General features: G+C 45.2%; 1 protein-coding gene across 1 annotated transcript in view; it reads left to right on the forward strand.

The window, feature by feature from the left end:
- The window catches only part of CRTAP (cartilage associated protein), a 20,540-nt gene that overhangs the window by 2,098 nt on the left and 3,330 nt on the right, over window positions 1–15,112 (forward strand). Inside the window, exons 3-7 of the mRNA XM_015561251.1 lie at window positions 3,311–3,353; window positions 5,356–5,505; window positions 8,459–8,630; window positions 11,741–11,869; window positions 13,613–13,770. Coding sequence (XP_015416737.1) covers window positions 3,311–3,353; window positions 5,356–5,505; window positions 8,459–8,630; window positions 11,741–11,869; window positions 13,613–13,770 — 652 coding nt within the window. The remainder of the gene's footprint in view (window positions 1–3,310; window positions 3,354–5,355; window positions 5,506–8,458; window positions 8,631–11,740; window positions 11,870–13,612; window positions 13,771–15,112) is intronic.

Raw genomic sequence — 15,112 nt, forward strand, 5'->3', positions numbered from 1 at the left:
CAAGTCCTCCCGGCGCCGGGCCCCGCCCCTTTCCCGCCCTAGGCCCCTCCCCAGGCGCAGGCCCCGCCCTAAGCCCCGCCCCCTTCCTGCTGGGCCGGGTTCCACCGCCCTCTCTGGACCCGGCTCTCAGACGCCCAGTCTTGGCAAAGGTCGCCTCCAAATCACGTCGTCCTTACTCATCTCAGAAATGAAATGCCTTTCCTGAAGGTTGTTCTAAGGCAGAGAATACGTGCATAGGACATCTAGCGCAATGCCTGCCACCCAACCAACTGCCTGGTCATTGTTACCTATTATTGGAAGACAGACTCCGCTTTTCAGTATGTGCCATTAAAGTCCCTTTCAGAGGCAGAGGGCCTCAGGCGCTGCCTGATCCCTTTTAAAGAGGAGGAAATTGAGGCCAGGAAAGGGGAGAACACATCCCTGCCTGGAGGAGCAGACCGAAGCTCGGATTCATCAGGGCTGGCGCTCTCTGATGTCTGTCTGTCCCCAGAATTTAATTTAACACAGTTGTCTTGCTCCTTTTTGCGGCTGCTTTGATTCTGTCTGTGATTGCTGGCTAAAAATAGCCTCAAATTGCAGTTCTCTATCCTTGGAGACCCACAAGTTTTAAGAATGGGCTGAATTCCTTGTTACTGGATAAAGAGGCTTTAACTTTGCAGGTCTTCACTAGGTTTTGCCAAGAGAACCCCAGTTCTACTTTATCTCATTGGAAACGATTTTAAAAACAATATAATTGCGTTTATTTTAATGACTGCAAAATTAGATGCATGACATTTGCCAGACTCTGGAGTGGAGAAGTTGGTTGTTTTGTTTTGTTTAACTTTGCTTTGAGTCCTTAGCCTGCAAGATCTGTTTTTCATATTTCCACTGAAACAGCCACATGAGCAATAAAATAGCACTAAACCCCAAATAGAAGGAGAGTTGGGTTATTATTTTTTAATATATTTTTATTTATTTCAGAGAGGAATGGAGACGGCGAGAGATAGAAACATCAATGATGAAAGAGAATCATTGATCCGCTGCCTCCTGCACACCCCCCACTGGGGATCGAGCCCACAAAACGGGCATGTGCCCTCGACCGGAATTGAATCCGAGACCTTTTAGTCCACAGGCTAACGCTCTATCCACTGAGCCAAACCAGCTAGGGCGAAAGCTGGATTATTTTATGCTCAAGTATAGTTTTATATAACAGTAGAGGCCCAGTGCACGAAATTTGTGCAAGAGTAGACCTTCCTTCCCCTGGAAGCTGGCACTGGCTTCCCTCTGGCACCCGGGACCTGGGCTTCCCTCACAGCCCCCGCTTCACCCGGAAGGTCGTCCAGAAGGATGTCTGGTCTAATTAGCATATTACGCTTTTATTATTATAGATATGAGTTTTGTGACTGTTTGTCCTGGCAATAAAAAAAGTTTTAAGATGGAACCAGGGATAAGATTAATAAATTTACAGGACATTGAAAAATGACGGCTGGTTCATTCAAGCACTATTTTTTTAAAAAATATATTTTATTGATTTTTTACAGAGAGGAAGGGAGATAGAGAGTTAGAAACATCGATGAGAGAGAAACATCGATCAGCTGCCTCCTGCACATCTCCCACTGGGCAACCCAGGTACATGCCCTCGATCGGAATCGAACCTGGGACCTTTCAGTCCGCAGGCCGACGCTCTATCCACAGAGCCAAACCGGTTTCGGCTCAAGCACTATTTTTATGCTAAAAATGACTTGTTTAATTCTCTCTCTTTTTTTGGATAGCTTTTGGCAAATGCAGTCAGAACCAAAATTGAAGCACATAATCAAAAGGGGAAACACTTTATTTTTAAGACTTGAGAATAGCAAAAGCTTTGATTTCTTTAATGTATAGATGAAATGGAATCAAATGATGTAGGGAGGAAGGGAAGGGTATTTTACTCAATGTGACCCCTAAGGCCTGGGTTTTCTTCTTCATTGTGGCATCCTCAAATGCCATGATGAAGTTCATAGCTTCTCTTCAAAACCCTTTAATAATCTTGTAACAGTCACTTACTTAAAAGCCATTAAAATACCATGTCTTAGTATTTTGATATCTCTTCTAGGGCAGAAAAACATTAAGAATTTTATTAATATGAAGAATCTTCCTTGCTTCAACTGAAAATCACAGATTTTAGGTGGTGGTACTGTATGGTGTGTTTTTTTACTTTTTCTTAATGATGTTTATATTTTCAAATTTTGTTTCTGGGTAGAAAGAAAATGACTGTTGGCAGGCACATACATTGTACCAGACACCTAAAGGCTAGAGACAGGATTTGGGTGGATGCTTCTGTACCAGTCTGATTTGTCACTGTTTCAGAGATTAAGGATGAATGTCTGATCTGAACACACGGGGAGGGATGATGAGTTCAGACTGTCGGAGAGAGGTGAGGAGGCGTGGATGTGTGATCTTACAGAGAAGGGGCCACCCTCCAGGTGTGTAGCCCTCAAGTCCTCAAGCCCACTCCAGATTTCATGTCTCCAGCCTGCCTTAGGGTTCTATCACTCGCTGTGGGCTCTCTCTGTGGCCACGACTGTTGGCAGGCACATACATTGTACCAGACACCTAAAGGCTAGAGACAGGATTTGGGTGGATGCTTCTGTGCCAGTCTGATTTGTCACTGTTTCAGTGATTAAGGATGAAATGTCTGATCTGAACACACGGGGAGGGATGGTGAGTTCAGACTGTCAGAGAGAGGTGAGGAGGCGTGGATGTGTGATCTTACAGAGAAGGGGCCACCCTCCAGGTGTGTAGCACTCAAGTCCTCAAGCCCACTACAGATTTCATGTCTCCAGCCTGCCTTAGGGTTCTATCACTCGCTGTGGGCTCTCTCTGTGGCCACCATCTCCTTGGAATGCTCATCTTCCGGTGAGGCTCAGTGGTTGAGTGTCAACCTATGAATATATTTTTAAAAAATGCTTACCTTCCCCACAGGCCAAGGAAAAAGTGGGCTGCAGTGCTTTGTCAAATCCTTAATGACTCTGAACTCTGAGCAGAGAGCACTGGCCACCTCGCAGGCACCACCCTTTCCCAAACTCAGAAGGCCTGCCGCCACATCGACTTAGGAGTGGCTAGTTGGGCAGGTAGCGGGGGTCCTCTCATGCAGGCGGCTGTCTCTCTCTTAGGAACCCATGGCAGGGGAGGGCTCCCACCCACCTCCTCCAAGGTGTGGCCTGTGGCCCAGCTGGCAGAGCTGAGTTAAAGTGAATGGGCACCCTTTGTTCTTTAGGAGGGGGTTCCAGTTTGTGAACTCAGGTCCCACGTGACAGGCCTTAAAAAGCCCCCTCCACACCCCTCTTTCTAGGTGCTCTCCTGAGAACGAGAGCCTCATTCCACGGGCACACGCGGTAAAAGGGCTGCATTCCGACCCCCTCCTTCCCTCCACTGCCAGGCTGGCATCTTTCCGGCCAGGACTGTAAAACTGCAGAACGCTTTTCAGCGCCGTCCCACTGCCGGCCACTGACTGGCGTCCTCAACACATCACCACCCGGCGCTTCGCTATTACAGTCACCACCGTTGTTTCTAAACAACTTGGCTCCAATTCTGGGGGAATTTCGTACAGATATGTGCTCCCCTTTGATTCTCTCTTTGTCCTTCTTCTTTCAGGCCAGCCAGCTTCTGCCCACAGCTCCCTCTCCCAACTTCCTTCATTCCTCACACTGGCCAAGGTCTCTCATGAGCACAGGGCTTTTGTCAGATGAGTCATTTCTGCATTCTGACCAGAAGTTACCTCCCATGAAGCAGTAAAACTCAGAATCAGGTGGTCACTGCCTAACCGTGGAGAAGAGAAAGGGAAAAGAGAAGAAAATGGGAATGGATTTTATGACAATATTATGTGGTCATAATGCCAAGTCCAATCACTGACCCTGTGTCCTGCCTTGTCCCCGGAGGAGTGCCAGGCACGGGGAATGCAGACAGGAATGACACTGCTGGGTCCTAGCAGGATCACAGTGTGGAGGGGGAGATGGACACATCAGCTGAGCCCGCAGAGAGGTGTGAAAGGCGGGAAGACAGAACACAGGCAACAAAATAGGCTCTTAATCGAGGTTGCTGGGAGATAAGGAGAACTTACTTAAATGTATGGTATATGAAGATGGGGATTCACCCCTACCCCTATTATGCCCCTTGTTACTTTCTAGAACAGTGCCTAGCATGTAGGAAGCTCTCAGAAAATACTTGCTGGGTGGTGACAGTCATTGAGAATGGCGAGGTCCAGCCAGTGTGGCTCGGTGGTTGAGTGTTGACCCATGAGCCGGGAGGTCACAGTTCAATTCCTGGTCAGGGCACATGCCTGGGTTTCAGGCTCAATCCCCAGTGTGGGGTGTGTAGGAGGCAGCTGATCAATGATTCTCTCTCATCATTGATGTTTCTATCCCTCTTTCCATTCCTCTCTGAAATCAATAAAAATTATTTAAAAAAAAGAGAGAGAGAGAAGCAGAAGGGTCTGTGAGAGACTTAGGAAAATACCGATGTGTCAGAGACTGGCAGGAAAGATGTGGTGTAGTCATTTGGGCGATTGGAGGGACATGTATTAATAAGGCAATTACTTACAGAGGCTGGTAACAGTGGAGTGTGACCATTCCTAGGCCAAAGAGGCAAGGGAAAGAACCTGGAAGGAGAGAGAATGTATGTATGGAAAGGGTCACCTTGAGAGGAGCTATGACCTTCAGTTAAAGGACAACAGCAGCCCAAAGTGACTAGGCAGGGAGGGAACCAGGAGACTAAATAACCCAACCTCACTCTTCCCTTTCTTTAGTCTCCTATGGGGGTTCCTCATTGATGAATCCCACTGGAATCTAGAGGACAAGGGAGTCTATTTTTGTTTATTATTATTATTTTTTAAAATATATTTTTATTGATTTCAGAGAGGAAGGGAGAGGGAGAGAGAGAGATAGAAACATCAATGATGAAAGAGAATCATTGATTAACTGCCTCCTGCACGCCCTCTACTGGGGATTGAGGCCGAAACCTGGGCAAGTGCCCTGACTGGGAATTGAGCCATGACTTCCTGGTTCATAGGAAGACACCCAACCACTGAGCAACACCGGCCAGACAGGAATCTATTGTTATGGACCATAAAGGCCAGCCTTTTGGGTATGGAGCAGGATGGAGACAGGGGTAGTAGATTGTGAAAGTCCCGCAGAGGCCATCTAGTCACCTTCAGGGAATAAACACCCACCCAGAGGAGCTGGACCATGTCTTAATGGGCCATGGAAGTCACTGGACCCTAAGCTGGGAACATTGTGTAGAAACACTAAGTTGCTAAAGATCCAACAGACCTTCTAGTTTTGCAAAAGTCATTGCTCACCATCCATTGAGTGGCTTTTGTCTTTCTTCTTTCTACTTTAGGCAAATAATCTTCCAAAAGCCATAGCAGCTGCCCACACCTTTCTACTGAAGCATCCTGACGATGAAATGATGAAGAAAAACATGGCTTATTACAAGAGCTTGCCTGATGCCGAGGACTACATCAAAGACTTGGAAACCAAGTCGTACGAGGTATATTTGGGGTTTTACACACTGGTCGGTCGCAATGTGAATTGTTGAAAAGTGTTCTCACTGAACAACTAGAGACATCTAAGGACTTCTAGTGACTTTTGATGACATTTGGTGAATGTCATGACAATAGAAATGATTGATTTTTTAAGCACATATCTGATCCATGTACGAATGAGGTTTTACATTCCATGATGTTTTTATTTATTTATTTAAAAAATTTTTTTTGGCATATTTTTTATTGATTTTTTACAGAGAGGAAGGGAGAGGGATAGAGAGTTAGAAACATTGATGAGAGAGAAACATCGGCCAGCTGCCTCCTGCACACCTCCCACTAGGGATGTGCCCGCAACCAAGGCACATGCCCCTGACCGGAATCGAACCTGGAACCCTTCAGTCCGCAGGCCGACGCTCTATCCACCGAGCCAAACCAGTCTTGGCACCATGATGCTTTTAAAGCCACCTTTCCTTTCAGTGCTACATTTTAGAAATATGGTCAGTTGACTATTCAGTTTTAAGATGGTAAAATAAAGACAAGTCTTGGAAATCATCCAAAAAAATGACCAAGACACAAGAATCAGAAACAGAAGTTTCTATTTCTCATGAAACCAGGAGACATATTTTTAAACACAAACACATACGCACGACATATATACCTACTAGAGGCCCAATGCACGAAATTCATGCAAGAGTAGGCCTTCCTTCCCCCAGCTGCTGGCACTGGCTTCCCTCTGGCACCTGGGACCCGGGCTTCCATTGCAGCCCCTGCTTCGTCTGGAAGGATGTCTGGTCTAATTAGCATATTACGTTTTTATTATTACAGATTAAAGTGGAAAGGGAATAGCGAGGCTAGGAGGACAGACTTGACAGGTGAGAAGCTACTTAGATCTATGCATCTGCAAAGAGGAATTCTGCTGAGAATTAATGAGGACAATGAGAAGAGGAAGACCCTAACCCAGGGGTGGGCAAACTTTTTGACTCGAGGGCCACAATGGGTTCTTAAACTGGACCGGAGGGCCGGAACAAAAGCATGGATGGAGTGTTTGTGTGAACTAATATAAATTCAAAGTAAACATCATTACATAAAAGGGTACGGTCTTTTTTTTTTTTAGTTTTATTCATTTCAAACGGCCCGGATCCGGCCCGCAGGCCGTAGTTTGCCCACCCCTGCCTAACCCTTCTCACCATTGCACTTACCATGGTCCCGGCCTGTTGAACTCAGGCACTGGGGACATGAATATTAATGAAAGATAGAGCAGGATTGGAAACACAGGGATATGTTTAAAGTATGCAGGGGGGAGACAAGGGAGCCCAAGGTCTGACTACAGCATTTCCTCCCGTGTGACCAGCCTGCCAACTCACTTTTCAGTAGTGGTGACCCTCACACGTAGTGTGTGAAGTCTCTTTCCTGGGGTCCCTTTAGTTTTCCAGGAGAGCATGCTGAGGCTGTTCTGGCCCCTCCAGGTTAGCAGGTCTGTGCACGTATCCGAGATGTGTATTTATTTCTTGTGAGACCACGCTGCTTCCTCAGCCCTCATTACTTCTCTTTTACCCGATCTGGTCAACAGTGAGCAGAAATTCCATGAAGTTTCTTCTGTGTGGCACATGGCTGCCTGCCCACCCCAGGAACTGGGGCTGGTGGATGGCCGCCCTATTTATTACTGCACTGTTAGGGGACAGGTGTTCGACACCTGCTCTCCAGCTTATATCTTTTCCTGGATTCAATTTTTAAGATCAGCTTTATTGAGGTATAATTTATTTAAATTTTAGAGCAGAAATTCCATGAAGTTTCTTCTGTGTGGCACATGGCTGCCTGCCCACCCCAGGAACTGGGGCTGGTGGATGGCCGCCCTATTTATTACTGCACTGTTAGGGGACAGGTGTTCGACACCTGCTCTCCAGCTTATATCTTTTCCTGGATTCAATTTTTAAGATCAGCTTTATTGAGGTATAATTTATTTAAATTTTAGTTACAGATTTAAAATGTACAATTCAATGAATTTGGACTAATATATGCAGTCCTGTAACTCCCACCATCATCATGACATAGAATATTTTCATCTCCCCTAACACGTTCTCTCATGTCCGTTTTGCCTTTGCCCCAAACCCTGACCCCCTGGGGACTGCTACTCTGATTTCTTTCACTATAGTTTCTTCTTTATCCTTGACTCGAACCTAATTTTATTATTAACCACTTGCTACCTTTTGAATTAAATAAAATAAGAAGTGTACCATTGGCCCGGCCAGTGTGTCTCAGTGGTTGAGCATCAATCCATGAACCAGGAGGTCAGGTTTCGATTTATGGTCAGGGTACATGTCCAGGTTGTGGGCTCGATCCCCAGCTGGGGGGCGTGCAGGAGGCAGCCGATCCATGATTCTCTCTCCCATGTCCAGGTTGTGGGCTCAGTCCTCAGCAGGGAGCCGTGCAGGAGGCAGCTGATCAATGACTCTCTCTCATTGATGTTTTTTTCTTCATCTCCCTTCCTTTCTCTGAAATCAATAAAAATATAATTTTTTAAAAAAGACGTGTACCACTGTACACAGGGTAGAAAAAGCTAGACAGAAATAAGTCACTAGCCGAAACTGGTTTGGCTCAGTGGATAGAGAGTCAGCCTGCGGACTGAGGGTCCCAGGTTCGATTCCGGTCAAGGGCATGTACCTGAGTTGTGGGCACATCTCCAGTGGGAGATGTGCAGGAGGCAGCTGATCGATGTTTCTCTCTCATCGATGTTTCTGACTCTCTATCTCTCTCCCTTCCTCTCTGTAGAAAATCAATAAAAATATATTAAAAAGAGAAAAGAAATAAGTCACTAACTGGCTTCTATTTAATGAGGGGTCAGCGTGGCTTCTTCAGAATGAATGAGAATGGAGCTCTGTGGTGGTCTGATTCCTCTGGGAGGACAGGGCCCTCTCCCTTCACGTCTGGGAGTTTCATTAGCTTCTCCTTGCTTTCCAGAGCCTGTTCATTCGAGCCGTGCGGGCGTACAACGGTGAGAACTGGAGGACGTCCATCACCGACATGGAGCTGGCCCTTCCCGACTTCTTCAAAGCCTTTTACGAGTGTCTCGCAGCCTGCGAGGGCGCCAGGGAGATCACGGACTTCAAGGATTTCTATCTTTCCATAGCAGGTTGGTCGGGGTTCCTGGGAAAATAAAAATGGGCCCATGAGTACCTCGTGCCTCACGTTACTGAGACCACTCTAAGACTGGAAATGCTTCAGCACAAACAAAGGCAGAACGAAGAGTACACTGAGCCTCTAAATAGTTGCCACGAAGGTAACTTTTGGAAGGAAATTGTCTGATTATAAAACAATGCATGTTCATTATAGGAAGCTTAGAAAACACAGGAGAGAATGAAGAAAATTTACATCACGCAGAGTTAGCTCAGATTTCCCGAGGTTTTCTCTTTAACCTCTAGTGGGCAGCATCGCTCCAGAAAATGGGAAATGGCCATAAAAGGATTTCTCAAGTTGGTTTGGGGAACACTGAGCCTAGAACTGCACCTCGTAGAAAGGGTGCCCTTGTCAGGTAAGTCTGGGAAAGAGCTGAGCACTGTCTGCCTCTTGAAAGTCACTGTGCGCTTTAGTGGTTAAAGGCTCGTAGAAATCTTGTAGTCTGGTGAATCTAGGGTTTTTTAAATCATTTTCTTGTGCTCAGGTATCTCTTTTTCCACTGAGTACCTTTTTTCCTTTCTTTTTTTTTCCTTACCAAAACTTTTTTGTTGTGGAAAATTTCAAACATGTATGAAAAATAGAGAGAAGAGTGTAACAATCCACTATGTACCAGGGATCGAACCCGCAACAAGGGCATGTGCCCTGACCAGGAATCAAATCTGCAACCTTTCCGTGCGCAGGACGGCACTCCAGCCAACTGAGCCACACCGGCCAGGGCCAGGTTCACTCATTTTTGACATTGAGTGTGCTGCTTTTTCATTCTCTCCCAATGTGTGTGTGTATAATTATTTTTATTTCAGGACCGTCTGAGAGTAGGTTGCATACATCATGACCCTTTAACCCATAATACTTTAGTGTATTTCCTAAGAACAATAATATTCTCTACATATCCACAGTACAGTTACTAGCCTCAGGCAACTGAATCTTGGTACAATGCTTTTGTCTACAGTCCATTTTCAAATTTTGTCAACTGTCCCAGTGGTGTCTTTTCTAGCAACTTTTTTTGCCTGGTGCGTTCTAGCCAAGGATCATGTTTCCTAATTATTTGTTTCTGTCGTGTTTTTTCATCTAGAGCTGTTCCTTGGCCTTTCTTTGTTTTTCTTATGCCACTGGTATTTTCTTTTTTTAAAAACAAAATATATTTTATTGATTTTTCACAGAGAGGATGGGAGAGGGATAGAGAGCTGAGAAACATCGATGAGAGGGAAACATCGATCAGCTGCCTCCTGCACACTTCCTACTGGGGATGTGCCTGCAACCAAGGTACATGCCCTTAGCCGGAATCGAATCTGGGACCTTTCAGTCCGCAGGCCAACGCTCTATCCACTGAGCCAAACCGGTGAGGGAGCCACTGGTATTTTCTAAGAATGTAGGGCAATCCCTTCATAGAATACTCCTCAGTTTGGGTTTCTGTGATGTGTCCTCACAATGGCATTCGGGTTATGTGTGTTTGGCTGGACCATTACAGAAGTGTCCTCCTGAGTATTGCATCCAGATGTGGGTGGTGTCTGTTTGCCCCTTATTGGTGATGCTAATTTTTGAGCATTTGGTTAAGGTTCTTTTCAGCTTCCAGTGTCTCCACAATATAATTACTATTTTTCCTTTCGAGATTAATAAGGAATTTGTGGAGAGGTACAACTTGCTGTCTATCAAACTCTGTGTCCCCTACCACCACCCCACTCCTCTGGCTTAGCCTCTGTTGAGGATTCTTGCCTGAATCATTGTTTTTCTATAAAGGTTCTGTGTATACGAATCTATTTCCTTCTTATTTTTTTGTCTGCTTCTTTCATATAGAGTAGGTGCCATATTTATACACTGTTCTGTTCTTAGTGTTTTCCACTTGACAATGTATCCTAAGGAGTATATAGAGATTGTGTCATTCTTTTTTACTGCTGCCAAATACTTCATTGGCGTGGGGAGGAGGCGATATACTACAGTTTATTCACTTATCTGATGGACATTTGGGTCATTCCAATCTTTTGCTATTTCATATAATACCACAATGAGACATTTTAGATTTTTTATTCTAATTATGGAGGTGTGTTTTCAAAGTCAACTTAAGTGGGATTGATTGCTCAAAGAGTAAATGTTTCCATAAATTATTTAGTATTTTGTTACCATTTTGTACACCTACCAGCAATATAAGAGAGTGCCTTTCTAACAAGATGTGTACCATTTTTCTGGAGTCTTTGCTTGTCGTTACATGAAGGGAGAGAAGGTAGCGGGCCAAGTATTATTTGGAGGTGTTGGGGAGCCAGGCCCAGTAAGAGCGTTTTTTTTTGTTGTCGCTATTCACATATCATTGGCACAGCTAGTCCTAGAGCCCCAATTCAACTGCAAGGGAGTCTGGGAAATGTAGCCTTTGATATCTTTCTATGTTATTATATTTAGGTCCTTCCAATCTCTTTTAAAGGCTATATAGATTTATATGTACCATAATTCATTAATCACCATCCTATTGATTGGCATTTAGGTTATTTCCATGTTTGTTTGCTGTTTTGAACAGTGCTTATGTGTGGCTCTGTCTAAAGAAAATTTCCCGGAACTAGACCACTGTGTCAGAGGAAATTATCCTTTGATAAATTTTGCCAAATTGCTCTCTGAAAAATCTGTTCCTGTTTTGCTTCCACCAACAGAATATGAGAGTGTAAGCCTCACCATTCTCTCCCTAACACTGGGTGTCATCATATTGTTAAAATTTTGGCCAATATAACAGTTTAAGTGATCTTAGGTGGGACTATATTTCTTAATTATAAATGAGATTCAGCATCTTTTCCACAATGTTTATGAGCCATTTTTTTTTTATCATTTCTTCTCTCTTCACATCTTTTTGACCATTTTTACATTGGATATTTGTCTTTTTCTTGTTAATATTTGAGAAACTTGACATGTTAAAGGTTTGAGTCCTTCATCATAAGTGTTGCAAATATGTTACCTTCATCATTTATCATTTTTACCTTTATTGGTTGGGAGGTGCGGCAGAAGGACCATTAAGAAAGTAATGAAAAAGAAAGAAAGAAAGAAAGTAATGCGTGCATAGCTCTGAACATTTATCTGTTCTTTCAGATCATTACGTAGAAGTTCTGGAATGCAAACTCCAGTGCGAAGGGAACCTCACCCCAGTTATAGGAGGCTACCCAGTGGAGAAGTTTGTGGCTACCATGTATCATTATTTGCAGTTTGCTTATTATAAGTGTAAGTAATCCTCTTCTATGGAGATCTTGCGCAAGGGCCTTCGTCCTTCTAAGACTCGGCTTCCCCCTCTGTACAGGAGAGGTAATGACCCGGACCTGCGGTTTTGGGAGACTCCATCCAGGTCACATCATCAGCCCTACCGCATGCTTTGCACAAAAAGGCAGCGTGCGTGGTGACTCAGCCCACAGACCCAGGAACCAGACTGCCTGGGTTCAATTTCTAGCTTTGTCACTTCTCTGTGACTCAGTTTCCTCATCTGTAAAGTAGACATAATAGCCCTAACCTCATACGATTGTGGTGAGGATTAAAGCCGTTGCTAGACATGGAATGCTGAGGGTGCTCACCCGCTGGCACAGAGCAAACTCTTTATAAAGGTGTTTGTTCTTTTTGTCGTTAACTCCCCTTCCTCCCCGTCATGGGCCTTACTTTTCTGACTGTTACAGTTTCCTTCCCATTGGTCCTCTCTTAGCCTGAACTTTATCAGTCAGAACATTTCAAGGGGACATAATTTTACCTACTGCACTCATTTCTTGAGTGCCGGTGGTGGGCCCTGTGAAGAAGTGGCTCATAAAAGCCTGGTTTTAAAGTTGTCGTTACCAGAAACAGCCACTAGGCGGCATGATTTATTCATACCCAGAGCTTTAGCAAAGGCACTGGTGTTGTTCCTCGGTTGTAAATTGGGTGGAATGTGCCTTCTTCCTTGTCCCCAGCTCTAAGACAAATCCCAACCTCTCCTAAACTCCTATGCTAATAAAAGTGCTGTTGTAGGTGGGGCAACTCTAAGGAGGGCGGCTGGAGGGAACCTTGCTTCCAGGAGATGAAAAGACCAGGTGACCTTTTAAAAAATATTTTATTGATTTTTTACAGAAAGGAAGGGAGAGGGACAGAGAGCCAGAAACATTAATCAGCTGCCTCCTGCACACCCTCACTGGGGATGTGCCTGCAACTGAGGTACATGCCCTTGACCGGAATCGAACCTGGGACCCTTTAGTCCACAGGCTGATGCTCTATCCAGTGAGCCAAACTGGCTAGGGCACTTTTTTATATATATATTTTTATTGGTTTTAGAGAAGAAGGGAGAGGGAGAGAGAGATAGAAACATCCATGATGAGAGAGCATCATTGATCGGCTCCCTCCTGCCATGTGCCCCGCCTGGGGAACAAACCATGACCTCCTGGTTCATAGGTCGATGCTTATCCACTGAGCCACACTGGCCGGGCCCAGGTGACTTTTCAAATCTCTTCCAGCCTGGAGAGTCCACCGTCCTTTTGGGTTTTCTACGTTTGGTTTAGCTATTGGAGAGCCCACCTGAATCTGGAGGTTGTGGTTTCATCCAAATGGGACCCAGGCACTTGAGGACCCCAATGGGGAGGCTCATTTGCTAAGCACATCCTCCCTCACTCTCCTCAGCCCCACGGCATTCTAGGCCTTGGGCCTCAGGCTTCTCCGGTTCCACGGGTGTGAGACCAGCTCAGATCAGAGCCTGAGGTGGAAGATAGTAGGCATTTCTGCAAAGGCCTCTGCCTAACAAGGAGCTTGCAGGTTTCCAAACTCCAGGCTGCCATGGAGACCCTGTCTGTGACCTGCCCGCCCAGGGATGATCCTGATTGGTTGCAGGTTTTCGGAAGGAGGGGCTGCCAGAAGGGGCTCATGCACCACCTTTTCCTTGAGGAAGCTGCGCTGTAAGGAAGGGTGGCAGGTGAGAGCAATGGATGTCCTGTTCCTCTTTCTCCCTAACCCCAGTGAGTGACCTGAAGAACGCAGCGCCCTGCGCGGTCAGCTACCTGCTCTTTGACCCCAACGACAAGGTCATGCAGCAGAACCTGGTGTATTACCAGTACCACAGGGACAAGTGGGGCCTGTCGGACGAGCATTTCCAGCCCAGACCAGTAAGTGCCAGTGCACCGGCCTATCTATCCTTTCCTCCTCTGTCTGTCTGTCTATCTATCTATCTATCTATCTATCTATCTACCTATCATCGTCTATCATCTATCTATTGTTAATCCTCACCCGAGGATATTCTTTCCATTGATTTTTAGAGAGAGAGAGAAACATCCATGCAAAAGAGACACATCAATTGGTTGCCTCCCTGCTCAGTGACCAGGGCTAGGGATCGAACCTGCAACCCAGGTACGTGCCCTTGACTGGGAATTGAACCCGAGACCCTCTGGTGTGCAGGCCGATGCTCTAACCACTGAGAAAACCAGCCAGGGCCTTTCCTCCTCTCCATTCTCAGGACACTGCTTTGCACCTGAGGAGAAGGGGTTATTGGGAAATGAAAGGAAACTCATTTAATTTTCTGTGTTTTGCTCGCTAACATTTGACTGCTGTATTCTGATTTTTAAACCAGCGAAAATTCTACAGATTTCAAACCATTGCAGAAACATTTTACTCAGAAAGTAAAAGTGTTCCCTCGTCACCCCATACTTACTCTTTACCCCCTGCCTTATAGCTGCACATTTAGTCATCTCTACAGCCCTTATTTATTTGTATGGAAACAGGCCCACACTTTACATACTGTTTTGCAGCTTGCTTTGTCTTCCTAGCAGGTCATGAACACTTTCCATGTCACACCTATACACCTGCTTCGTTATTTATTATTTTTAACAGCTTCGTGGTGGGCTTGTTTACTCATGAGCCATCATTTAATCCCACACTGGACAAACTCAGCTTCAAATTGTGTTAGGGAACTCCATGGATTATATATTATAGTCAAAAGGTTTTTTCTAGATGATCTTTGTTCTTAATGTGTACTTTCATTGGAATTTACCGGTATGTATGTGGTCCTGGTTTACCATTCATACATCTTCACACACACACACACACACATACACATTCATACATCTTCCTTCACACCTACACACACATTCATTTTCCTTCACTCCTACACGCACACATACAATCTCTCTCTCTCTCTCTCTCACACACACACACACACACATACTCACACACACACAGAGTCATACATCTTCCTTCACACCTACACACTCACACAATCTTTCACTGGAGGTTGGCTGCTGTTTTTTTTTAATGAGATATAACTTAAATACAGTAAAATCACCCTTGGAAGGGGCACCAGTCCCGGTTTTAGTATATTCACAGAGTTGTGCAGCCATAGCCACTACCTCATTTTAAATATTTCTATCACCCCCAAAAGAAGCCCCATGCCCTATTCCTCCCACTTCTGGTCCTAATATTACAAGACTGGTCCTGTAAACTGTTCCCTGTCTGTGCCTGAACAGG

Source organism: Myotis davidii, unplaced genomic scaffold (assembly GCF_000327345.1).
Source record: "Myotis davidii unplaced genomic scaffold, ASM32734v1 scaffold395, whole genome shotgun sequence".
In the NCBI taxonomy this organism is placed as follows: Eukaryota; Metazoa; Chordata; class Mammalia; order Chiroptera; family Vespertilionidae; genus Myotis; species Myotis davidii.